At 37.0% G+C, this 26,794-nt stretch overlaps 3 protein-coding genes across 3 annotated transcripts; all 3 read right to left on the bottom strand.

Annotated features, from left to right (window-relative positions):
- Nucleotides 1-1,301: 1,301 nt before the first annotated feature.
- Nucleotides 1,302-12,269, bottom strand: LOC142343217 (flap endonuclease GEN homolog 1-like). Its single transcript, XM_075394974.1, has 3 exons — nt 11,882-12,269; nt 10,497-10,672; nt 1,302-3,651 (listed from the first exon to the last, which is right to left on the bottom strand). Exons 1-3 carry the CDS (start codon nt 12,145-12,147, stop codon nt 1,511-1,513), a joined length of 2,583 nt encoding a protein of 860 aa, XP_075251089.1. The 5' UTR covers nt 12,148-12,269; the 3' UTR covers nt 1,302-1,510.
- A 337-nt stretch (nt 12,270-12,606) lies between these two features.
- Nucleotides 12,607-15,964, bottom strand: LOC142342425 (5'-deoxynucleotidase HDDC2-like). Its single transcript, XM_075393746.1, has 3 exons — nt 15,569-15,964; nt 13,978-14,161; nt 12,607-13,114 (listed from the first exon to the last, which is right to left on the bottom strand). The coding sequence occupies exons 1-3, from the start codon at nt 15,731-15,733 to the stop codon at nt 12,747-12,749; spliced, it is 717 nt and encodes a 238-aa protein (XP_075249861.1). The 5' UTR covers nt 15,734-15,964; the 3' UTR covers nt 12,607-12,746.
- Nucleotides 15,965-23,450: 7,486 nt separating this feature from the next.
- LOC142342424 (putative ubiquitin-conjugating enzyme E2 C) lies at nt 23,451-24,629 on the bottom strand. Its single transcript, XM_075393745.1, has 2 exons — nt 24,407-24,629; nt 23,451-24,175 (listed from the first exon to the last, which is right to left on the bottom strand). The coding sequence occupies exons 1-2, from the start codon at nt 24,593-24,595 to the stop codon at nt 23,834-23,836; spliced, it is 531 nt and encodes a 176-aa protein (XP_075249860.1). The 5' UTR covers nt 24,596-24,629; the 3' UTR covers nt 23,451-23,833.
- Between the last annotated feature and the right edge of the window lie 2,165 nt (nt 24,630-26,794).

The following is a 26,794-nucleotide window of genomic DNA, read 5'->3' as shown; positions in this document are numbered from 1 at the left end:
AACCAAGAAAGAAGAATTAAATGCTGTCGTTATATTTTGATTAAAAATCTCTTCAACTTATTGCTGCTTCCATTAGCTGCTCTCAAAATGCTTTCAATTAGAGAAGCACACACTCGCTTGACATTATCCCTTTGACTTAAAGTAAAGAAAAGTAAATTTTAGAGCGATGAAGTCATTTTTTTATTGTGAGGTAAGTCACGTGTGCCCAAAAACTTAATCACTCAAATGAAAAAAAAAACCGCTCCACTAAGTGAAAAATGACGTCACGCACGCAATTCAGTTGATATTGCGTGAACGAATGAACAAAAAGTAGATTTGCGATTGTGACGTCATATGGTCGTAACAAAAATCTTGACGACGAAATAAAAAACATGACCCGAAGAAATCCGGAACAACTCGAAGCGTCGGAACTTCACCTGCAAAACCGTAACCACATCCCAAAGCATTATGCTTTCTCTTATGTTCTTTACCGCACCATATGTGAAGAAAAAAAATCAGTGAAAAAGGTATACCTCATAACGAGAAAAATCAGAGCATTGACATCATTGAAACCAGCCAACATAAAAACAAGTATGACATCATTTAGAGATCATGATGAAAGACTCAAAAAGTTAAATGTAGCGACATAATTTTGACAGAAGACACTCATTGTGATATCTTGATACCGCAAACTTTCATATTACTAAAAAAATCTGGTAACGTTGAAAACTGCCCAAAATTCTTAGGATGGAAAATATTCATAGGCTCAAAAAATCTGACAGGCTGAAAATTGTAAAATAACAAATGATAATTTTACTTTAAGAAAAACTCAATTAACTCCGCAATTAACTCTGAGACAAAAGACACAGTCGGCGAGGATAAGTCAGGTATCATTTTTGAGCCAAAGGACAAAAAACGGCCAAAACGTTTATCTATATGCGCAATTCTCTCAGAAACACTTTGCAGAGTCGAAAAGTCATTTAACAAATAGTACTTCCCGTACAATCGTCAAAGCCTTTTGAAAAAATAGCACTTCCGGTTAAAAAAAGATCAAGAAACCCAAGATTCTTCTTCGAGTCGTAAAAAACAAAGACGGCCATAATAGCCCCAGCTATCACTTTGCGGCTATTTATAAGGGTCCATGAAAACTCTTTTTGGTTACCCCGAGCGCCACTGGCGGGAAAACTGTGCCACGGAAGAGCACTTCCCGGTGATTGAATCCAACTTATTAGTTATAAAGTTAACATTACTTCAAAATTATCTCTTCTCAAAATTATAAAATTTTCTGAAAACTAAAAATCGTTCCAGTTCAGACAACAGCATTCACTTTTAATTAACATAAATTGTTGAGAAAAATTTGATGATTCACAAGTAGTAAAACAACATCAGCAAGAAGAAAATTAGTTTTCATATCCACAAACTAAAGCAGTTTTTGAATGAAGCATAAACTCCAACTCAAAACAAAATAGATGCACTCAATCAAAATTATTGAGATTATCATTTAATCAATTATCAACAACATTTGACAACTCTAGCATTGACCAGTTGCTTTTCGCAATTTCAGGCGCTCCATAAGTGGAATATCCTCAAGGCACACAATATCATCGTCATCATCATCGTCGTCGTCTTCTCTTTTTCTCTCGGCATTTTTTCGATCATCGGGCACTTTTCTTTCGACAGCACCGATTGCTGCACTCCTGACACCAAAATCCACATTTTCATTTGAATTAAATTGAGTCAGTTGAACTTCTCTAAAATAGGGGTCATTTTTACCCGCTTGAAAACCGTTAGCGGGATTAACATTCTGTTTCTCTTGAATTTCAGTTTCCTTTGAGACAGTATCTTTGGTTGCACGTGCACCTTGATCTTCTTCGTCCGAATCGTCCAGGACCAGCTTATGCGCCACATCTCGTGATCTCTTTGCATCCTGTTTCTGCTCATATTCCCTCTCACGTGACATTGGACCTTCAATCACCTCTACGTCCGAAGAATCCGAACTGCAATCGCGGTCGCTATCGGAATCTATCAACTTATTCACCTTTTTATTGGAAACTTTCTTTTCCTCTCGAGCAACCACAAGTTTTTTCTGAACGTGAGCGGATGGATGCTTTACAGGAATCCTAACAATTTTTCGTTGTCTTTCCTCAACATTTAGGTACGGACTCGGAACAGTTTGGAGTTGCTGCATCCTAAAGTCCACAAGGTCGTGGTGTAATTTCTCCTTAATAGGCGAACAGACAATTCCTGGAAGTTTTCCAGTAATCTGGCCATCTCCGAGCATTCGTTTTTGGAAGAAGGAAGCGGGGGACATTAGAGTTCTGTAGGGTGTGGATGTAATCCTAGGAGCACTTCGAACTGGTTGTGATGAAGATTGATCACCGGATGGGGAAGGACACCATAATCGTTTCAAAGTATTCTGATTACTTTCAACATAGTTCTTGTCTTTGACAAATTCCTTACATTTAACCTGTTTATGAGCACGAGCATCTTGTACATCAGCAACTTTCTTAGAGATTTGAACTTGTTTTGGAGTATTGTTTAGTATGTCGTCAATTTTTCCGAGTGTTTTGCGCATTTTTGACGGAGATTCAAGATTCAAAAACTTCAGCGAGTCATTTAACTTTTCGTTTCGATAGTCTTCCGATTCAATAATGCACATCATCTCATTTTCTTTATTGAACTCGCTTTCCGCTTCCACCTTCGAGGACTTTTTCTTTCGTGGTCTTTTCTCAGATTGTCCGCTTTCAAACTCTGCCACGAGGCCAGGATAGAATTTTTTCAAGAGCTCAATTGATTCAACAGTTCGCAATTCTTTGCAACCATCTGATAAATTTAAAGTCTCAAAGACATTTCTAAAATTATCCGGACAAGACCATTGCACTTCTAAACAGTTTTCATAATTCTTCTTCCTGAATTTAATAATTCTTTCTGGTCTCAGCGAATCACAAATACACTCCGAGCTTTTCGATCCGTGAGCTTCAATACACGATTTGAAGTTCCATCGAAAAGTGACAGCTATATTCATTGCCTGTTGCAGACAATAACTGTCATCCCACATATAAACTAGCGAAGCAAAAGCTTTGAACTTTTGGGCAGACAAACACGTATACCGCAATTTTTGGGCCAAATGATCGGTTTTCTGCCTGGAGTCTATGAATTCTTTCACGACTGGTTTGAAAGGGAAATCTTCCAGCTGGGTACACCTCTCAAGCGTGAACACAATTTGGTGATTATTTGAGTGCAATTTAGTGTGTTCAGTGCATGAACAAAGAGTGACCGAATTAATGTTGCAACCTCGACTACTTTTGCACTGTGAGCATCCTCTCTCCGCGTGATTCGCTCCATTATGCTTGCACAACGCACAGTGCGTCGAGTCGTTCAGAAGTTTATGAGCTTGATTGAACAGGTGTAATGGTTTCTTGACAATTCTCAGAAAACGAAGAGCGTTTTCTTTACCGATGCCTGGAACTCCTCTTGTCATATAGTCGCATCCTACGAGAATTCCGAATGTTATCAAATGTTCACGTGTGAGGCGAAGTCTGTCATTGACGAGATCTCTGTCGTACAATTCAATCGACGGTTCTTTGTCTCCCAATGAGAGGTTGCGGTATACTTTGGAAGCACCATAGAGAAAAGCATCGCCGTCATTTGTGATTACGCCGTCAACAACGCCTGAAATATTTAACCCAACTTTGCACATAGTACATTCATACATAACATGATTCATAAACGTGCCTCAAGATATCAAATTTAAGCAAAAAAACTAATAAAAGAAATTAAAACAAAGAAAAATAACAAGTTGATAACAAGAAACAAATTGAACGAAAAAATTCAGCCTAATCTGACAAGTACAGTTTTCTGAACCTCGGAGCCGTACGAACCTAGAGGAACAAAAACAATTTGAATGAACTTTTCTAAGTTTTTCAAAAATGGCAACTAAAACGTACCCTCGCAAAATTTAATATCTAAACACACTCAAAAGAGATACAAAAAATCAAATTTATGCCAGCAATGAGATAACGAAGCTCTAACAGTTGAATTTCTGAGATACGCATCAGCACTAATAAAAGGAGGATGTGCAAATATTCTTGAAAATGTATATCAAGAGTAAGATTCATTATAACGCATGATCCCATCAGATTGCAAAGCTAGCGAAAAACAACAAAACAACAACTGTGCGATCCAACTTGTTGACCCTTCCAACACAAAATGATAAATGGGACAAAATCAGAGGGCCATAAATTGAATGTTTAGTGCAAACTTGTTGAAACTGAGTACTGACAAAATTTCCATTGACTTATTTCAAAGAACACTTGCGAATAATCAAATCTGTGGAATATTTTTACCGCTTTCCACACCCAAACAGTAGAAATTAAAAGAAAAAGGAAGAACTGACGATTTTATTGCACAGACATTAAAAATTTTCATTATTAGTACCTTCAAAACCAATTTCATCCATCAAAAAGCAATTCATATCAAGTTAGCCAGCAAACAATAAGAAATAAACAAAACAAGCGAATAAAACAAAACTGAAAATTTTCAAATATTACGTACAATTTTTCTCTTGTAATCTTCAACTCCACGAAGTTCTTTACAAAAAAAAACGGTAACTAATAGTAGAGACAATGATTCTTTGACCTATACACAACAAAAACAGACGAAAAAAAATATAAAACTGGAAATTATCAAACAAAATAGAAAAAAATTGATTTGCAGTCGTTCGGAAGTTTTGTTGTTTTTATCTTGAAAGCAAATTAAAACATAGCCAGCAAATAGCCGGAAAAATAGCCGCCGCTGACCCGCTTGACGCACATTGGGATTAAAACAGAAAAAGAAAAAAATTAAGAGAGAAATTGATAGATTTTTTCTAAGGGTCAAAGTGTTCTTATCGGTGCGTAAATTCTGCATATTAGGCCGTTAGATTCAAAACTTACACTTAATTCAGACTCTCAATTGACGGCTATTAAGCATAATACTAATGCCAGCTAGCAATCGCTTTCATGAACTTGGATAACCTAATGCATTATGACTTACGGACCTGGCTTTATATGTTCATCCCGTTTCTTTAACTTCGCTCTTTTGACTTTGACCAAATTCACTACATTACTTGAAACAATTTACAATCCATTTAAGAGTGAAAATCGTGACTTATGTAAAACGAAAAACGTGATCAGAAGGTAAAGAGGAGACAAAAGGTCGAGAGGCTGACGGCGGCTATTAACCAATGAGGAAATTACAGGCCACTACACGTACGGGCCAAAAAATTAATATTTCACCCTTAGAACCAGAACAAGAAAATTTTTTTAAAATTATGCTGATGAAGCTAGGAAAAGTAATTTAACAGAAATTTTTGAAATGGTTCAGATAATTTTCTAATTTTGATAGAAATGGTAGACAAAATTTTGTGGATAAAATAACGTCACGCTCGCAATTGAATCTGAAGTGATATCGACGTCATATGGTCGTGCCGAAAATCTTGACGAAGAAATAATAAAAACGTAGCAGGTACAGTCCTAAAATACAATTCTTCGTTGCGACCATATGTAATTAGAGAAAAACTCGAAAAAAAACTCACAAAAACAGTAAAAAAACGAACAAAAACAATTAGAAACATACCCGGCAGACTGCCGGAAAATAGCCGCCGTTGATTCCAATAAGCATGATTGTGATTGAAATAGATATTGAAAAAAAGATTTTTGTACAAAAACATTCTAAGTCCGATTTATTTTGATGGCGTTTCGTAGTTGAACATACTTCTGTTTCTTAGAGAGGCTACAAGGACTACTATCAATACCAAAAAGCATTAGAGAGAGGTAAATAATACTTATAGGAACGACGTTCAAATAGCGGGCATCTAAAATTGGGCTTTATGGGTTTATCCCGTTTCTATTTCTGACTGCAATTTTTATACTGACTCTGTTCATTTTGAATTGCTTTGCTGAGCAACTGATGTTCAAAATCACTTTTAGCAGAATGAGAGAAGAGAGAAAATAGCCTAGAGAAGTCAAAAAGATTTCACGCAAAATGTCGAAAAAGCGGCAAAATGGGTCAAGCAAAAAAGTTCGACGAAGTAAAAAAAAAACAGGAGCGCTATAATAGCCGGCTGAGAAGATGAGGGCGGCTATTAAAAACAAAGTGTAATTACCGTATGTGAAAAAAAATCAAAATCGAGAAATCGAATTTTCTCTTCAAATACCATTTTCTCACTCAACTGTAAAATTAGAGTGAAAAAATGTCACGCCGCAAAATCATTTGTTTTTTTTTCGCTCCCCTTCAATCTGCGGCGTGACTAACATCATCACTTCAATTTGACTTCAAAAATCACGAAGTGTGAACATATCTTAAGACAGATCTCATATCTCCCCTCTCAGCCCAGCACCAGCACTGGCCCCAACCTTCCCCCCATCAGATCGAAACTCGCTCTAAAGTCTTGAAAACTGATTTTCAAATTGCTTGTTACTATAAAAAGTTATATAGTACGAGCCTACGTTCCAGAGCTTTAATATGGTACCACTTATTTCCTCTAGGTTGCGTTTCCGACATGGCCTAGTGCAAAAAAAACACTCTTGCATGAAAAAAAAACACTTTCATGAAGATTCCCCCAATTTGTTGAAATGGTAGAACAATAAACACCTATATGATCTGTTCGCGGTATCATTTTCAAACCAACAATTTACACACTTAAGGATTGGGATTCAAAACAGTTTACTTTTAGTTCCCTACAAGCATTTTTTCTGGCCGATTTTGATAGAAATTTGTGTAGAAATTGGAGTTTGTCTCAGGTCAACTTATTTTCAAGAGCGCACTCTTTAAAGGCTGTCAACTGTAGCAAAAGTAGCAACACAAAAGAGAACATGAAAAGATGCTTATGAATAATTTGAGAAAAGCAAATAAAAACCAACAAATGCAAACGTTCAAACCACAATTGCTACTTAAGCTATTCATTACACTTTCGTGTAAGCTTCTACAAAACTCTCGGGATCGGGATATTTTGAGTCACAGAGAAAATATTCTCAGGAAAAATGTTCGCATAAGTCTCATCCACAAATTGTCTAAGAGTGCCATGAGGTTAATTTAAAACAACACATAACAGGTCATATCCTTGCCTTCAAATTCAAAATAGACCAATCAATAAAATATCTCGTATAGATATTAAAATTTCCCTTAGAAATGAAGGACAAACCAAACGCTGAAAAACATGAAAACTTTCTTAAACCTAATCCAATGACTAAATAGATTTCATGAGACCTGTAAATTCCTACACGACTTCTTCATTTGACTTTTGGCAACCCGTTGCCAATTGAGTTCAGCTGCTTCAAATTGTGAATGAGCGAAAAAATTAGATCAAGCAAAACGCAAAAAGTCAAGGGTGTAAATTTCAAAAAGTTGAAAAGTCAAAATATTCAAAAAGGTCGGGTAGGCAGGTTGGTAAGCGCACGGGTGGGGGTCTCTAATTTGGATAGGGAGGATTGACTTTCATGGGAAGAAACTTTCAATTAAAGCTTGATACCCAATTAAATTTCAAAGACAGTGCAGAAAGGAACCCCACAGTTGACGGCAATCTCATGCTCTGGAAAGCAGCAAAAATCAACATGTATTTGCAAAGAGTACCTAACAGAATTAGAATTTTAGGATCTCCTGACAATACCTGATTTATAATACCACAAATATTCTCTTCTATTCAACGGCAAAATAACCAGCATCGAACCTTATCGAAGACATCACGCAGAGTCTATCCATGAAAACTGACAATATATCTTGACTTTTATACAAATTAAAAACTGCAAACAGTTTAATTTCAAGAAGAACGTATTTGAAAAGGAAAAAATAAAAGATAGCAAAAAATCTAACCAAATCCACTCTCAATTAAAGTTTCTCCAATTGAAATTTTGGGTTTGAGTCTCTGATCTTCGCCCTAATTTATTTAGGCTTTAAATGAAACAAAAACGCATCATAAACGGACAAACGGTCAGGCAAAATGCTCAGAAGACGAAGACTGATTGGCGAAAAAAAGGCTTCCCGTTAAATTGCTGTTTAAACACCGAAAAACAACAAATTACTACCTTGTTGATTGAGTATGGCGCAGTTGAATAGCCGCCGTTGATTCCAATAAGCATGATTGTGATTGAAATAGATATTGAAAAAGAGATTTTTGTACAAAAACATTCTTAGTCCGATTTATTTTGATGGCGTTTCGTAGTTGAACATACTTCTGTTTCTTAGAGAGAGGCTACAAGGACTACTATCAATACCAAAAAGCATTAGAGAGAGGTAAATAATACTTATAGGAACGACGTTCAAATAGCGGGCATCTAAAATTGGGCTTTATGGGTTTATCCCGTTTCTATTTCTGACTGCAATTTTTAAACTGACTCTGTTCATTTTGAATTGCTTTGCTGAGCAACTGATGTTCAAAATCACTTTTAGCAGAATGAGAGAAGAGAGAAAATAGCCTAGAGAAGTCAAAAAGATTTCACGCTAAATGTCGAAAAAGCGGCAAAATGGGTCAAGCAAAAAAGTTCGACGAAGTAAAAAAAAACAGGAGCGCTATAATAGCCGGCTGAGAAGATGAGGGCGGCTATTAAAAATAAAGTGTAATTACCGTATGTGAAAAAAATCAAAATCGAGAAATCGAATTTTCTCTTCAAATACCATTTTCTCACTCAACTGTAAAATTAGAGTGAAAAAATGTCACGCCGCAAAATCATTTGTTTTTTTTCGCTCCCCTTCAATCTGCGGCGTGACTAACATCATCACTTCCATTTGACTTCAAAAATCACGAAGTGTGAACATATCTTAAGACAGATCTCATATCTCCCCTCTCAGCCCAGCACCAGCACTGGCCCCAACCTTCCCCCCATCAAATCGAAACTCGCTCTAAAGTCTTGAAAACTGATTTTCAAATTGCTTGTTACTATAAAAAGTTATATAGTACGAGCCTACGTTCCAGAGCTTTAATATGGTACCACTTATTTCCTCTAGGTTGCGTTTCTGACATGGCCTAGTGCAAAAAAACACTCTTGCATGAAAAAAAACACTTTCATGAAGATTCCCCCAATTTGCTGAAATGGTAGAACAATAAACACCTATATGATCTGTTCGCGGTATCATTTTCAAACCAACAATTTACACACTTAAGGATTGGGATTCAAAACAGTTTACTTTTAGTTCCCTACAAGCATTTTTTTCTGGCCGATTTTGATAGAAATTTGTGTAGAAATTGGAGTTTGTCTCAGGTCAACTTATTTTCAAGAGCGCACTCTTTAAAGGCTGTCAACTGTAGCAAAAGTAGCAACACAAAAGAGAACATGAAAAGATGCTTATGAATAATTTGAGAAAAGCAAATAAAAACCAACAAATGCAAACGTTCAAACCACAATTGCTACTTAAGCTATTCATTACACTTTCGTGTAAGCTTCTACAAAACTCTCGGGATCGGGATATTTTGAGTCACAGAGAAAATATTCTCAGGAAAAATGTTCGCATAAGTCTCATCCACAAATTGTCTAAGAGTGCCATGAGGTTAATTTAAAACAACACATAACAGGTCATATCCTTGCCTTCAAATTCAAAATAGACCAATCAATAAAATATCTCGTATAGATATTAAAATTTCCCTTAGAAATGAAGGACAAACCAAACGCTGAAAAACATGAAAACTTTCTTAAACCTAATCCAATGACTAAATAGATTTCATGAGACCTGTAAATTCCTACACGACTTCTTCATTTGACTTTTGGCAACCTGTTGCCAATTGAGTTCAGCTGCTTCAAATTGTGAATGAGCGAAAAAATTAGATCAAGCAAAACGCAAAAAGTCAAGGGTGTAAATTTCAAAAAGTTGAAAAGTCAAAATATTCAAAAAGGTCGGGTAGGCAGGTTGGTAAGCGCACGGGTGGGGGTCTCTAATTTGGATAGGGAGGATTGACTTTCATGGGAAGAAACTTTCAATTAAAGCTTGATACCCAATTAAATTTCAAAGACAGTGCAGAAAGGAACCCCACAGTTGACGGCAATCTCATGCTCTGGAAAGCAGCAAAAATCAACACGTATTTGCAAAGAGTACCTAACAGAATTAGAATTTTAGGATCTCCTGACAATACCTGATTTATAATACCACAAATATTCTCTTCTATTCAACGGCAAAATAACCAGCATCGAACCTTATCGAAGACATCACTCAGAGTCTATCCATGAAAACTGACAATATATCTTGACTTTTATACAAATTAAAAACTGCAAACAGTTTAATTTCAAGGAGAACGTATTTGAAAAGGAAAAAATAAAAGATAGCAAAAAATCTAACCAAATCCACTCTCAATTAAAGTTTCTCCAATTGAAATTTTGGGTTTGAGTCTCTGATCTTCGCCCTAATTTATTTAGGCTTTAAATGAAACAAAAACGCATCATAAACGGACAAACGGTCAGGCAAAATGCTCAGAAGACGAAGACTGATTGGCGAAAAAAAGGCTTCCCGTTAAATTGCTGTTTAAACACCGAAAAACAACAAATTACTACCTTGTTGATTGAGTATGGCGCACAGTTGTTCACCCTCTCCCTCACTCTCCAAGTGGGGGATTCCAAGTGCGTCCAGCAGCTGGCAGCACTGTTTCTGAACACTCCTGAATGATCTCCTGCTCTTGAGTCTCTCCATCCAAACAGTGCTCACTGTATCTGCCGAATCTTTTTTGAATCTGAACAAAAGGTAATCATATAGTACGTAGAATACACGCACGACAATTATTGCCATTAACTAGTCATTGTGCTATCTTCATGTATTTGTCGAAAAGAATTTTGACAGAAGTGCATCTCAATTACCATACTGAATTTTCACATTTCAAAAAATAGCTCAAGTATAAGACGATAAGAATTTCTAAACGCTTCAAACATTTATACATTGTCCTGCACACTACTGTAAATTACATTTTAGATGAAGAATTGATCAAGTAATTGCAGGTAATTATTGCTTGCACTGAAGTTGAAAATACACCTCAACAGGCAGAGAAGAAAACTAATGAGAAGAAAGCGGATAAGAATTTCCTTTAACTTATTGGCCATGGATACTTCATAAAAATATTTTTTAACCGGTTATAGGGAAAACTAAAGATTTCAACAAAAATCTCGCTTGTGCGTGCCACAGAAACAATGGTTCTATCATTATGCTACGAAAAAAGCTTACCTTACTTAGCTGCAGTTGAAAAACAACAGGGGAAAATTATTTGAGTTTTCAGAGGAACTGAAAAAACTGACTAACCCTCAGATAAATAATATCAAATGAGTTTTTCCTAAAACGTGCTTTTTACTAACCTTTTAAGATTCATATTTTTCCATTATTGACCGTTTTGAATATACTTTAGCTTCTGTTTTGTTTTGTCGTTGCTTACCACAAGGTTGTTGCTTCATTTACCCGTACTAACGATGCGAACAGGAAATATTTTCTTAAAAGTGTTTTTATTTTTAGTAGTTCCTAAAACACTAAATCTTCGATTAGAAACTTTCTAATTGTTTAGATTTTCTTGTTCAATTTTGCTCATATAGAGCCATGGGCTATGTAGACTGTCTTCAATTGATGTTGGTCTATAAATGATAATCATCAGGTTATGGGTCGAATCAATTTTTGGATTGCATATTAGGACGTCTTGTTATGTTCATTTGTCTCGTGTCTGACGCTCTTTTATCGTTTTACGTTTCTTCACATGGCAAAACTGAAAAAATTAGCAGATGTTCTGAATGACCTCTTGTTCTGACTAACGGCGTTTTGCACGCTCGGCGTCATGTCTCACTCTCTCTAGTAAAAAGTTGTATGCCAATTGGATGATTAGATTTTGATCATACGTGACTTATCTCACATAAGCGTCAATACTTTTTTTTACCATAGTCTATCTTACAATGATCTATCTTACCTTTTAAGCATTGTATTTAGCTTGATATGCGTAGCCTCCCCATCCACCACAAAGACCAGTTTAACTCCACATTGTAACAATTTCAGAATGCGGAAGTAGAGGGTGCGCAGGTAGGGCGTCTGAAAAGACATTGGGTTGTGCTGGATAAACTGCATTTCACATATCCACAACCCCAAGTCCACAGCCAGAGTCTGGCCTCGGAGGGAGGAGAGAGAGACGCGTTGCTTCACTGGTGCTAATACAGTCCAAAGGTGAGTTACACCCATTGTGTTCTAGTTCACGCCAAAACTGGTGTTCAGAATCAAGTTAAACTTCAAGGTCAAATTTTGACGGGAGAGAACACATGATGTTTTTCGGATGATAGATCCGTCCAAATCGATCTCATTTTAAATCTGGAAAAAAACAACATCTGGTAGACCATTATTGCATTTTTAACCTTTTTAAATTTAAAAATTTAACCTTATTCTATCTGTGAAACAGCAGTCCATTCTTTGTGGATCTGCAGCTTATTGACGCATCAATGGTACGTGAAGTTCAAAAACCGATTCTACTTGAAACCGATGGTCAGGGTTAACGAGGCAACTGTATTGCCAATTCTCATTCAATACTCTCCAAAACTCCAATGACTTACGTTCTTAGATTCCCGAAAAATTACTGCATTTAAAAATTTGGACTTTAACCAGAAGCGCAGATTCGAAATAAAAGTGTAGTAGATCAAAAGCAGAACATCTTCAAATGTAGCTTTATTATCAACAGACTTCGGAACATAAAGCACATACATTCAGTATAGAAAAAGGAGAAATAGTAGATATATTTCGCATAAAATCAATGATAAAGAACTGCATCATTTTATGAAGCTCTGACGTCATTGCTGAGGAAACAATTCTTGAAACTGTTTTCGTTTATCATAGAGCACCTGAACAAGATTCTTAACACAAGCGAACTTAAAACATCCCTCAGTTGAGTCGAAAAATGATTGAAGCTTCCTAGGAGCATTGTCTCTCATTTCGTATTCCAGCGCTTGCAAAATCATGTCATATCGATCTAGATCTTTGGCTAACTTTGCCTCTTGAGAGCTCTGAGTTTCGTATTCAAGCCACAGGGAGTGTAAGCTATCTGCTGTTTCGTTTGAGTTAGCATTTTCTAGCATTGATTTCATTCTCAAAATGGCGTCCGACTCCAACTTGTGTTTGGTGTCCTTTGTCAGATTGTCTCGCCCCACAATCAGATCACCTGTATCAAAGTCTAGTGCAAGCAAGTGATATTAAGTAATTAAAATGTGTAGTTATTGCTATTAAGGTTATCCTTCAAGTTAAGCTTCAAGTTACGACAATTCAGATGAAACTTTTATTTGAGCTTAATTGCGCGTAACTCGTCATATTTTGCGTTTTGTCATTTTCCGACATTATGAGGTAGTCCATTTTACCAAAATCAGTCGGTATATACTAAACAGTCGGTATCAGCTATACTAGAAAATCTTAATCGCTTGCCAACTTCATAATTTCATACGAAATCTGAATTCACCTGTCGAATGAGATCAGCCATTTTCCCTAGAAACGCTTCAAAGATACGATACGGAAACAGCAAGTTCAGCAATCTGCGATGGAAGGTCGTTACCGAACAGCAAATAGCTATCCGTTATGTATAAGAGACTTGAAACACTCACGTGCACATTTTATAATGCCAGAAGTTCTTACCTAGCCAGAAGTTGCCTTCCGTTGACTTTCTTCATTTTAAAAGGTGTTCATGGTGGTTTTTTAAGGATGGTTACGTGACTCTGCAGAAGTCACTTCAAAATTCTGACTTTATATCTCGAACCACTTCACGGTTCTCGATAAACGCCAGAAGTTCTCAGTGACTTCAAGCAGAGTCACGTAACCATTACTACTGCTATCCGAGTTGAAAAGCAGTAGTCTAATAAGCTTAATTTACATAATTTTCGTGTAATTTTTGTTTACGTAATTTTTGAGTCCAAGTGAATTTCTGATCTGTTATTTGATACTTGAGTTACTGGACACTTTAGCTCGTACGGACTGAAAAGTCATGCACGTCTGTAAATTAAGAAACTTTATTAACCGGGATAATAATCAACCCACCAACAACAGCCTCTGCGATATCATGCACTATTGTCAGTTTAACCACTCTGTCTCTGTCCAAGTTTGCCGAGTCCTCGTACTGACCCAAAGGGAGGGTGAGAGCCATGATTGACATCCTGTACATGTGGTCTCCCACACTTTCCACACAGTCCACTCCAGACCCAATCAGGTCATCAACAGATTTCTAGAGAGGACAGCACGCCTGTTAGCATTAACAATGGTTAAGTATAGACGAACAAGATTGATTTCTCTTCCAGTTCATAATAGTCAGAATAAATTTCGTTACTGGAGCCAGTTGTCTAAAAATAGTATTTTTGCCCAGTATAATGTGTAGGAGTCATAGCTGATGATCCCAATTTATCTGCAAAGAGCTAAAAAAACTGACTAGGTTCTTTTGAACAAAAATTGAAGTTCAATTCAATTGATCAACATCTATGCTGATAAATGTGCGTTAAAATTCTCCTTCCTCTGTTCAGCCTCATTAATTGCTTACAAAACAGGTTTTTTAAACAAAACATATTTGAAACGAGATATTGAGTCAGGAAAAATGAAAACAGAAAAATATTTTCTTCAGAAATCAGAAAATTGAAAACGTGTCTGCAACAATAGACTCAGATTTTCAAGAGCCTTTTAATGGTTCACATTCTGCCAAATTTGCTCAAAAAAATTAGGGCTGATACATGTTCCCAACCCCAATTAAATTTGAAGGGTTGGAACAATAATCTACCTCGCCCAATTAATGACTCCGCCTTTCTAATAACTGAAGCAACAAGATTAGCACCAAAAATTATTTATATTACTCGAATAAATACGCTAATGATGCACCATATTATGCTTTTTCATCAAGACTGTCTCGCACGCGCATGGGGTAGCAAAACTTTTCAGAAAGATTAACAGCAAGGCTCTTAACTGTCAGCTGGCTATTAATTATAATGGGATATCTAAACATTGAGAAGATATTTTAAAGGAAAACTAATCACTTTTAGCTGTGAACATGATTCCGTTTCATTGATAATTTTTTAAAAGCCGCCCACAAATCAAAACTGCGGATCTACTCTGTTTATCTATTAAAAACTAACATTTTAAATTCGAAAATTATCCCCCAGTTTTGAGAAAGCATCTGTCGGGTAAACACTGGCGGGAAATTAAAAGAATGCGGGAAAGATTGAGTGACTTCTATAACTGGTATTTTGCTTCTATTCCACTGGTCTATGGCGCGATCAAAAAATGCCATCGCTGTATTTGGTCCTCTTTGAAATGAGCAAAAGCGGAAGGAATCTAATGGCAAGAAAAATTATCATGTAGCCAATAATCGCTTTGCTGAACTCGTATGGTGAAGGCTCATAAAATTGATCCAAACATTTAAGCAGATATTATTGGGTCTTTTCCATATCCCCCATTTATTGTATGTTAACGGTTATTGGGAGAAGGGATAAAAAGTGGGGAAAAACTCTATTTTCAGCTATCAGTTTTGTGATCAGCAGACGGTCCATTAAGGGTGATAAACGTTGGAAGCGCCAATATTCCTGAACAAATGTTAGTGTCGGCAGTTAAACAATGCTGTGAGTCATTAACCTCGTCCAGCACATACCTGAGAGTTAGGGTTACAACTCGAGTCTTCTCTGGTCTCCTCTTTCTGTCCTACTTTGCTCAACAGCCATCCTGTCCTCCTCACTCGCTTCAACTCACCAACTAACATATAGAGACTGTGCAGACTGGTGACGTCACCATTGCCACCATCAACAGAGGGGGTCATTCTTTCGTTAAGCTTGATGTACAGTTGGAACACACGGTCCAAAAATTCTTAACATCGAATCTTTAAGCAAAGAAACTATATACGCAACTTTTTGATCGTTAATCAATTCATCCTCCGTCGAATATGTCAGCATTCATTTTATACGTAAATGTTCTTTCTTAAATGAAATCCATTTATTTTACAGAAAATTTATTTACAGAAGTAATTAGATCCGAAAAAATGTCCTCGCATATTTGAACAACTTAGTTCGTTAGTTGGCAACCTATTTAATTTATTAGCTGCAATCTTGACATACAAGAAATACCAGACAAAATTTCTTTGATTATCTCAAATTCTAAGATAATCTTTTCCAAAATTTAGTTATCAAGGTTTCCCAACGTCCTGGAAAACAATATCGATAGTCCAACGCAAACAAAGTAATAATTAATTATTTTCTACCGGTATTGTCCTTATAGACCCATTTTTTATTTACTCACAATCTGGGTCACTCACATTCCCGAAAAAAAATCTCATACAGTTCAATTGTTAACAAATCAATATCTGTCGTGCTCTACAAAAACATCCGTTTTATACCTAGATAAATTTTTCTTTATGGGTGCAAAAATAGTTTCGAACGCCGCCATTCGAACTATGGACCTCCCGATCCCTCAAAAGCAGCACTGTCCACTCGGCTACCAGGCGTTCCTTGCTGCTATGCTGCAATCGATTTTAATTTAGGAGCAAGCTTTACTTCGGAGTGAGAGCAATAGAGATCAATCAAAAATAAAGAACGAACGCGTGAAAAAGTCACTTTAGAAGTCAAAGAATGTCAAGCAAAAACGGTCAAAAATTTGCATTAAAAATAGACCAACGCGTTAACAATAATTGCTACAACCTTCGTTCGAGATCAATTAATGACAAAGTTAAACAAACACCAAAGCTAAACAAAGAAGTTAAAAACATTTTCGGAAAACCAGCGTTCTCGAAGAAAACTCATCACCTTTGTTTAAAAAAAGAACCGATAAAAATATCAGCAAAAATCTCAATTTTTGCGAAAAAAATTAGTCAAAAATTATGGAACTGGAAATCACGCAACAGAACTTCGAGCAATTCAAACTGAGCATCATTATGTTACACATATCTTTCAATGATATCCTGAATTCAAAAAGTTACAAAAACCAGAGGCTCGGTAATGTGCGTTCGCAAATAATGTTCCGACCCCACTTATCCACAATTTCGGCTTAATTGTATACCAAATGAAGAAGACAGAAAACTTGGACAAAAATAATTGGTCTATGAATAAAAAAAATTGCTTTCACGCTCTTGCCCATGACACCTGCCATTATTAAAACTACGACAAAAATGAAATAGCAACAACAAACATTTACATCCAAAACATTTAAAAAAATACAATAGCAAAGTCAAAATAGGGTCAAATAAAACCTAAACAGAACAAATAAGTTTGTACTTCACTAGAAAAAACATGGGACCAGTCCTTGATGAGACTCAGTAACAAGTAGACCAAAATGATCAAAAACGACAAATTTTAAAAAAAATCACGTATGTTTTTTGAAAAAATCGCAAATCATGAAAACCATTAGATATCAATTGAAATTCTAAATATGCTCACGCTCTTTCTTACATCGATATGAAGACATTTAAACCTGTTTTTATCCAGAATATCAAGCATACGTCTACAATCAAAGGACTTCACATTGCCATAATTGATATGTGAACCACTGTTGTAAAACAACTCTCTCTTTATTATGCACAAAAAGCCAATGTCACGTGCACGTTACGTCACTCTGCTTGAAGTCACTTAAACTTCTGGTGTTTTTCGCGTAGTGATTACATCTTTCTCGATGCTATATAACACGGTTGTTACATAAATTAAAACACTCAGGTCCCCATTTTCGAAGTGCCCAAAATTTTCGGTGCCAGAAGTTCTTATATACATACCCAGAAGTTTACTTCCATGAAAATTTGTCTTCTTAAAACGTGAACATTTCGTTTAAGGTTACGTCACTCTGCAGACGCCACTTCCAAATTTGTAAGATCTCGATCCGCTTCTCGGTTTTCCATAAACGTGAGAAGTTTTCGGTGACTTCACGTAGCGACACTTTACCTATACTTAAAACACTAAACTGGCACGTTTCAAAATAACAAAAATTCATGGAAGTCAATTTCTGGCTATGAATCTGGCGTTTTAACTTATGGCAGTGGAGATTTTCGACATTGCACAATATCAACATGTGTGTTTTAAAATAGATCCCCAACCTTCAAGAGAAGTCAGAGAAAAACTCGAAATACGAATCTCGTCTCTCTTATGAAAAGCAGTTCGTTGCTTCCCGGAATTAATTTCTTGAAACAAAAGTTAATTGAATGTTACTCTCGTCCGTTCCTTTGCTAGAACGGTGCAATTTTCTCGTTGATTCCAACAGTTTTCATTCCCGAGGATGTTTTTGTTTTCGATTCACACTTCTCGCGTATAATAATAAGTCGACCCTCATAAGCTGTCATTAAACTCTCCGTCCTACCTTGAAATTGCTATTATATACACCTTGGTTGCTTTTGAATCTATATCATTATTTTCATTGATTGTATGTAAAAGTGTCAGATTAAATGCCACCAAAAAAGAAAAATTAAAACTAATCACATTTTTTTTCATTGACAGAGCGCAAATCAGGTTCAAACTCACACTAATTCAATTTAGGGTAGCAATGAAAACAATCAGTATCCGCGGATCACAGCTTGCAAAACGTCTGGAAAACTTCAAACAAGGGCAAACCGCCTAATTAGGAACCCTCGCAAAACATTTTTCAAGGAGCCTGCCCCAATTTCTCTCACAATTCAAATTATTCAATCCTTCTTTTAAAAATGGGAAAATATATCTGTAATGTCGTGAATCAGTATCCTTTCTTTTCACGAGTTACCACAAAATCATTAATGAACAAGTTTGACTCGGAAACCGAATTTAATATCTATGACCCGAGTCTGGTATAACTTAACTTAGTTTATCAGCACAACTTATCAATTTGAAATCACAAACAAGGAGGATAGGCAATGTGCGTTTGCACAATGTTCTAAATCGACTAAACCAATTGTTATGAGAAAGCGAAGCCGAGAAAAATGAGAAACAATTTTAAAACATCAGGAAGTACTATGTCTTCTTAATATTAAGTTAGTCTTGAAAAAGAGTTTTCTCAAAGACCACGATAACAAGGCCCAACTATGAAGAACATGTGTTTAATGAGAAAATATGATTCAAGTAATAGCCACTGTTTCGAAAACTACCCAAGATTTAAGTATCTAACAGATCCTAAACACATAATAGTAGTCGCAAAGGAAATGAAGAAGTTAAGGTGATTAGATAATGTTGCTTCACTCAAACCAACTTGGATTTGACTCCTAATCAAAATGTTATATAAGCCTTACAGACGAAGACCGATCAACTGGTATAAGCGAACAGTCAAAACTTTGAACATATTTTGTCGGAGGACGCCGGTAGAGCCGAACAGGCGCAGAGCAGAATGAGAAGAAATTTAAAGCTGAATACATTCCGTGCTGATTGCTGATCTTAAACTCATTGCTTCAGAGGCATTTTTTTGTGGAAAAAACTTATAAACATAGTTGGCAGAATACCAGAAAATAACCGCAATAGCTTCGTAGATCTGCAGTCTCAAAAATATAGTAAAAGAAATTGACCAACACGAAACTTTTTTATTAAATGCTCAGATGTTATATTTTGTTTAACTCTGTTTAACTTAATGCTGCTTGTATTAGCTGCACTCAAATTACCTTTCAATAGAGTGGCACTCGCTTGACTTTATCGCTTTAATTTGAAGTAAAATTTCAGAGTGATGAAATCATTTTTGAGAAAGATGTAAGTCACTTGTGACCAAAAACTTAATCACGCGAATGAGAAAACTCTCTCCACAAGATTGAAAAGTGATGTCACGCACTCATTTCAGTTTAGATTGCATGAACATAAGAAAAAAGCAGATTTGAAATGATTGACGTTATATGGTGCTAACAAAAATCTTGAAATAAAAAACATAGCAGGACAAGCACTGACAAACAATTCAAAGAAGTTTCATTGACTAAACGGAAACTAAACCTAGAACGGACTATGAACGGATTGGGAAAAACGATCAGAGAAATCAGATTTAAAAATTGAAAAACAGTTAAAAATCAATGTCCAAATGCCGCATGTGAACAAAACAAACCACTAGCGAGAATGCGAATTTTGGTCAAACACCATTTTCTCAATCTACTTCAAAATTCGAGCGGCAAATTTATGCGGCAAAACAAATCGGTTTTTTGCTCCACTTCCTGCTTCCGCGTGACCAAAATCACTACTCCAATTGATTTCAAAAATTTTGAAAGACAGCGCCCCAAAACAAAGTTCTTTGAGTTGTAGAAAACCAAGAGAAGGCCAACAATAACCTCAGCTATCGCTTTGCGGCTATTAAAAAAGCGTAACGAAGGTCTAGCTGTGGTCAAAACCTCCCCTCAGGGGGGTTGTGGCCACGGAGAGGCCGAGTGGAGCGCAGCCCGACCGCGCACCATAGATAATCAAGTGACCACAACTAATAAATTCTCCGTTGTTTTGACCTAAAAAAGCTGCTATTCGGAATTGACTTTAAAAAGCTACTCTTGACTTTCCAGCATGTTGAAAATCGCCATGGAAAGCATTACTTGATACTTACCTGAAAGCTATTTAGTTACAAACCTTAACGTTTTCTTAAGACCATAATATATGATCTCAATTAAACCCTATGAAAAGTGGTGAAATAACGAGGGTTAGCCCCTTAAGGTGCACACCCTTAAAAGCTCAACCTTGTATATTCATATACCCCTGTTGCGCCTAAAGAGCTTTTTTAAAATAAAACTACTGAATATGTTTTCAACTACATGTCATTTAATGCCAAATCTGCTTTATGATATTCGAGCAATTTCTCTTATCGATTAATTTTTCCGTATATAATTTTTTAAATTTTAGTATCCCCTATTTCATTATTTATTCTCTGCATACTAGAAGCACATATGCAAATTAGAGATCCTTCACAATCTATTCCACAATACATAGGCTAATAAAATTCATGGTTTCAAAAACAATATCAAATTGTTGCAGAAACGATAAAGATTTCAAAATTAGGTACTGTTTTAAATTGTTCTCGACTCACTAATGCGAGCTGCATTATCGTGTACCTTGTTTCAGCCACGACAAGTAGTAGTGGCGAGTGAATAGGTTCTTAACTGCTTCAAATCATGTTGTTAGAGCTCATTAAAGCCACTATAAATATTTTCCATTACAACAAAAGCGACCACATAACTGCTTTCAGCACCTGTCCGGACAAAACAGTCCCAGACAAAATAGTCCCAAATTGCAAAATATTCCCAGACAAAATAGTCCAATAAAAACAGACAAAATAGTCCCTGACAAAATAGTCCCGAATAAATATCGAAACAATTGTAAGAAATAATCTAGAAACCATTAACAACCATAATCTATGAGTTAATTTTCTGAATGTTTTGTTTTTCATTGATATGAACGAGGATTATACCAAAAGGTTGTTTCAAAAAACACATTTTGGCCAAAACTATATTTTGTAATTAGCTTAATATTTGTTCAATGAATTGCATTTATATGAATAACTTGAGTGGTTCCTTTGTTCATTGGTGTGCATGTGTTTAACTCTCTGTTTAGTTCGGACTATTTTGTCTGCGACTCTTTTGCCTGTTTTCCTGGGACTGTTTTGTCTGTTTTCTTGGGACTGTTTTGTCTGGGAATATTTTGCTATTCGGGACTGTTTTGTCCGGGACGGTTTTGTCTGTTCACTTTCCAGCATTTTTTCATAGGATTTAAAAATTATATATCAAAAGAATTGGACAGTCATCATTGCTACAACAGTTAAGGCTAATTTTAGTACTTTTCTCTTGCCTAGGCGCTAAAAAATGTAGGAAGCTAAATTACAATCGATTTGGAGGCTTGAGAAGCTAGGCGGGAGGGCTGGAAATTCACAGTTCACTGCATTTCTAGTTTCCAGAAACTACACTTGATAACTAACCTCTAACTTAAATTCTGGCCGTCCTAGATCCCCAAGTTTGCAAAACAGAAAACTCGTATTAACACAAAACTATCAATTTGCCAATAGGGGATTACTCCACTTCCTTTCGTACCTCTTTGCTAACCTGTCGTTGAGAAACAAGCACCACCCGATTGTTTCTCAACGACAAGCGGGTGGTGTTTATAACAGTATAACTTTATTAAAATGACGTAATTAACGTTTAGTTTAGAATTAAAGCTAAATACTAATTCAAGTGAAGAAAGTAAACCAATTTCCGCGCACAATTCATTTAACTTTTAGAAACATACTGCTGACACTTAAGCTCGGCTGCTTAAATTTTGATCGATATCAAGCAAATCAAGAAATCAAACTTTAGAAGTCAAATCGCTAAAGTCCAATCAAATAGAAAACACCATAAAAAGACAACCTGGACGCAAATAATTGCTTCGAACTTTTCCCATCTAATCAATTGCTTTCACGTATGAATGAGCTTTCACGATTGTTGAGGGCTTTTTGATACCAAAAAATTTTAATGTGAACAGTCGGCTTCAGAATAGAGAGCTGATTTTTTGGGGAAAGTGAATGTATTAGCAAAAATTTCCCAACAAAAAAGTGACCCGACCGTTTGCCATATCTGCTTCAGATCAAGATCTCTTTGAACTCAGGGAAAATTTGACTTTTAAGGGGTGCCAAAACTGTACATATGGTAATTTCAATCGACTGTCTTTCTCGATTCTTGGAACATAAACGGACTACCATTGGACGAATTGCTCTCGAACGACTATCGGGGATATGTAGTCAAGAAGGGGTGCAACAAACTTCTCTGGGTGCATAAACTTCAGAGAAGGGCGGGGTTCGACCCCGCAATCTCCCAGATCAGAGAGGATTACATATATCACTAAGCTACATGGACCAAGTTCAGTGCTCCCTCACAATCGTTTTTATTTTAGCAACAGACTTAACTTATGAATGCGAGCAATTTTAATCACTCAAAAAAATTCCAAAGTCAAGCGTGAAAAAGTCACTTGAGAAAGTAAATCGAAAGACAATAATAGCTTCAAACTTCGTTCGAGAGCAATTTAAAAAAAATCAAGGACGATTGGACGGATACTCATTTTGCCCAAAACTGTTAATTTTTGACCACTGTTCCTTTACAGGTACAATGATAAATGTAAAAAAACTGAGCAATTCGGCTGCATTTTCAGTTAGGTCGGTGGACTTTCAGAGTTGACTGTGCGCTTCCTAAAAATTAATCTATAAATTGACAAAATTTTGTGCCGTCATTGCTAGCAAAATTTTGCAGCACATGCATTGATAACGAAAAACGCCATCTCTGTCCCAATAATTGAATGCTCCAGTTAGTTTCACAGCGCTCAAAACAACAGACAAATAACGCCATGCCGAATCTCAAATTATGCAGAAATCATGGCCTCCGAGCTACTTTACAAAATGTTCAATTTTTAAAAACTCGCACTAATAAATGGTTTTTTAAATTCTTAATGAGAGCAATCGACGGGATACACTCGACGAAGAATTTTGCCAAAAACATGGGTGCATGATACGTTTCGGTCTTGCCAAACCCAGCTTCACTGCAGACTGGTTTGCGCAGCATGAATTAATTGTTACTGTATTGTCTCAGCTTTGGCACTCGCTATAAAAAACCAAAATAAGAAATTAAAAAAAATTAAATTACAAGAATTAGAAATGCAAACAAACTAACACACGAAAGCGACAGCTGTGAATTGTATTGCTATTTCAATAACGGAGTACATCAAAGAAAGTAAATCCACAATGGGAGAAACTCAAACTTAAAACACTAATATTGCCCCGGTCCACGAAACAGCAAGGCTGATAAAAACGATTGTAATAAACAAATGCAAACGCCTGCTTCCGTCGCAAATTGAAGAAGATAAACCAAACAAGGTCACCAAGCGTTATTATTTCAGCTTCCGGCACTGACTTCGGCCACACACAGGAAAATAAATATAGTAATTCAGGAAGTGAACTAATAATAAAATGATTAGGGCAGAGTTGAGAGGAGTTGTGAGAACTACATTTTGATCAGTTTATCTGACGTATCAGCTTTACTGTTGTAGTGGGCTAACAACTTCTTTTTGAATTCACTTTTATTGGACCAAAGACCTGCCGCTTCTTCATTTAGAGGACTGTCGTTGTTGGGATCATTGAGGAGACTCTGTAATGACAAGAGTACAGCTCGTATGTCGTATGACGGTGTCCATTTTTCTTTTAAAATGTCCAAACAGATGTTGCCTTTCGTGTCGACATTTGGGTGGTAGCAGGGTGTTGTGAATTTGACTGTGGGGGCTTTGTGAGGGTAATCTACGGGGAATTTAATATCCAAATTGAATTCTAGTCCCTCGAAGACTGTGCCCTGTAGAAATCAAAAATTAAAAAAGAGCAACAAGGTTCAAAATTCCATGAGTCTATTTTCTAAACAAGGTGTTGTCATTCATTAAGATTTCATTCTTCCCTTACTTGCGTCTACCACCAATCTTGAGGTCTCTGATTTATGCTTTTGTAGCAAATGATGGTGTCGGGTTTTTCTTACAGCAGTGTCGAGTTTTTCTGACTGAAAGTAGCTTCACAAAAAACAAAAACAAACCTTTGGTCCAACAATTACAGCTTTCCAGAATAGAATATCTGACTCTGAGGCAGGGAAGGCCGATAGTTCAGGCTGTGATGACGAATCACAGTTGGACGATGAAGGTGGACTCATTACTAGCTCCATCAGCTCCCTTTTCAGGCGAGCTGTGGTGGCACTTAAAATCGTCTGATTGCTTGTTGATGTCATATTCTCTGAAAAAGAAAACTAAACAGCTAACAGTATATACAGCACAACTAAATGTCTGGGGCTTTCCCACTATACTCCCTCTGCGAAGCTGTGTCTTAGCGTGTATCCTCTCTCCTTACAGCAATACCAAAATGTGGGCTATAATGGGAAAAAATTCAAGTTTAAATAGTCTGCTCCGCAGGCTCACGCCTCTCATATCAACTCGAAGGTGTCGTTCTGTTGAGGAGGGCAGTGTTTATCGACACAACGCAGGATTGACAATCCGGAGGATCGAAATGCAAACCGTAGTGTAAATCCTACGGTAGTGTCGATACACAACGGAGGATCGACACTACCGTAGGATTGACACAACGGAGGACAAAACCATTCTACACGAGGACCTCAACCGCCTGGAAAACTGGTCGAGGCGGTTGAGATAAGCCAATTTGTTGATTAGGCCTATCCAGTCTTGAGATTAGCCTAATTGTTGTGATAAAACTAATTGTTGTAATATAGCTGAACCTTTCACCTTTTCAAACTGATTTGTTTCTAGATTGAATGGAGCGAGAGTATTGACACCGCACACCAGAAGATAAAACCTGTTCGACCCTAGCTTAGAACGGGTGAAAACTTCACTTCATGGTGTATCTTATTGGAGCCTCATCCTTACGGAACGCTCTTGACCCGAGAAACAGTGACCACGAAAGACTTCCCGAACAGAAAGAGATTGCAAGGCAGGCTTTTACACTTGGTGGCCTAAATCTAAACCCCCGAGCAAAAAAACAAGACTCTCCAACACTTCATCGACAAAGGCAGTTTCAAAGGCCGGGAGACATCTTCTTGTGGCGCGACGTAATTAGCAACACTATCGTACGACCGCATAGAGAACCCAAGGCCCTGGCCCAAGTGGATGCTGCTCAAGATTCTCAAGAGAATCCAGCACAGATAATCTGCTATCCTGTACGTGAGACAAATTGGATCGGCCCACATTTTTGATTAGCTGAGAGGACTTGACATCACCATCATTGACGTCATAGAAGTTCCCAATAAAGTCAACAACCTTTGCCAAGTTCACCCAAACAGCTATCTCCGACTAGTGAAATGCAAAAACCATTTGAACAAATCTTCATCAAATTCGCAAACTTTTGAACAAGAAACACCCTGGAAAAGAAAAGAAGAGCGAACCGCCCAAGAAAAAGCTCGAGAAGCGAGGAAAAAGTGATCGGTAATTACGTTCATTCTAGCCTTGAGTGTTCTTTAGATTTAACTTTCTTAGATTTCTCGGCCGGATCCAATTTACTACCTAAGCAAGTTGAACTAAAAAAATCTGAGACAGAAAGGGGAAAAACTCGCAACCAGTCAGCTTGGACCTGCAACCAGTGCAAAAGGTCAATCGCTCGTCCCGACGACCAAGTTATCGAATGTGACAGATGTAGAAAACACCAGTGTGCTCAATTCCTTGGAGTGAAAGATGCAGTCTATCAGTACATGATGGAACCGTCGGTGCTTTTGGTATTGCGATAGCTGCACCAAGCCGGTAAAAGGACTGAGCGATGTGGTGAAGATACACACCGTTAGTGATTCTTTCTAACAGCAAATGAGGGAAGACCATGACGCGACCATGGGCAAGATGGAAACAATGCTGAAAGACATTTACAAATTCATAGCGGGGCCTCTTCCCCATAATAAACCAACTGGAAAAAAGACAACGTCAATTGTATTGGCCTGGACTGATCAGGAAAAAATTCAGGTTTCGACCGGTCAAGGAAATTATCCTTGACGCAAACGAGGAACAAAACAGAGAAGAGGAAGGATTGCAAAGGTGAAAAAACGTGATTATCTTCAGACCCAACAATAATCCAAAGCTTCCGAGGGAAGAGCAACTCAAGCGAGACGACGAGCCAATCCAGAAACTTTGGTTCAGAATGAGAAATCGGATGCAACTGTAATGAAACAAGCGAAGTGGGGCAGAACACCCGAAAAAATCGATAAACCAAGGTCAAGCAAGACCTATAAGGGTGACCTTCAACACCGATGATACCGTGAATGACATCATGAAAAATCTCAGCAGTCTCGCTAATGCGGAAGATTCAGTGAAACAGCTACGGATCTATCCAGACAGGACCTTCAAGGACAGAGATGAAAACCGAAAGCTCATACAGAGAGCAAAAAATTTGTGCAAATCGGAGGAAGGCAAGAACATAAACCTCGTGAGGGGCA

This window comes from Convolutriloba macropyga, chromosome 7 (genome assembly GCF_964194025.1).
Source record: "Convolutriloba macropyga chromosome 7, txConMacr16.3, whole genome shotgun sequence".
NCBI classification, from domain to species: domain Eukaryota; kingdom Metazoa; phylum Xenacoelomorpha; order Acoela; family Convolutidae; genus Convolutriloba; species Convolutriloba macropyga.
This window is presented reverse-complemented; position numbering and strand designations above follow the sequence as displayed.

Coding starts and splice junctions, on each gene's coding strand:
- LOC142342424 (XM_075393745.1), bottom strand. CDS start 24,595: ATGACATCAACAAGCAATCAGACGATTTTAAGTGCCACCACAGCTCGC. Junction 24,176..24,406: donor CTGTAATTGTTGGACCAAAG/GTTTGTTTTTGT, acceptor TGATTTCTACAG/GGCACAGTCTTCGAGGGACT.
- LOC142343217 (XM_075394974.1), bottom strand. CDS start 12,147: ATGGGTGTAACTCACCTTTGGACTGTATTAGCACCAGTGAAGCAACGC. Junction 10,673..11,881: donor CTAAATACAATGCTTAAAAG/GTAAGATAGATC, acceptor CCTTTTGTTCAG/ATTCAAAAAAGATTCGGCAG. Junction 3,652..10,496: donor CGCCATACTCAATCAACAAG/GTAGTAATTTGT, acceptor TAAATATTTCAG/GCGTTGTTGACGGCGTAATC.
- LOC142342425 (XM_075393746.1), bottom strand. CDS start 15,733: ATGACCCCCTCTGTTGATGGTGGCAATGGTGACGTCACCAGTCTGCAC. Junction 14,162..15,568: donor GTTGTAACCCTAACTCTCAG/GTATGTGCTGGA, acceptor TGTCCTCTCTAG/AAATCTGTTGATGACCTGAT. Junction 13,115..13,977: donor TATCGCAGAGGCTGTTGTTG/GTGGGTTGATTA, acceptor ACTTTGATACAG/GTGATCTGATTGTGGGGCGA.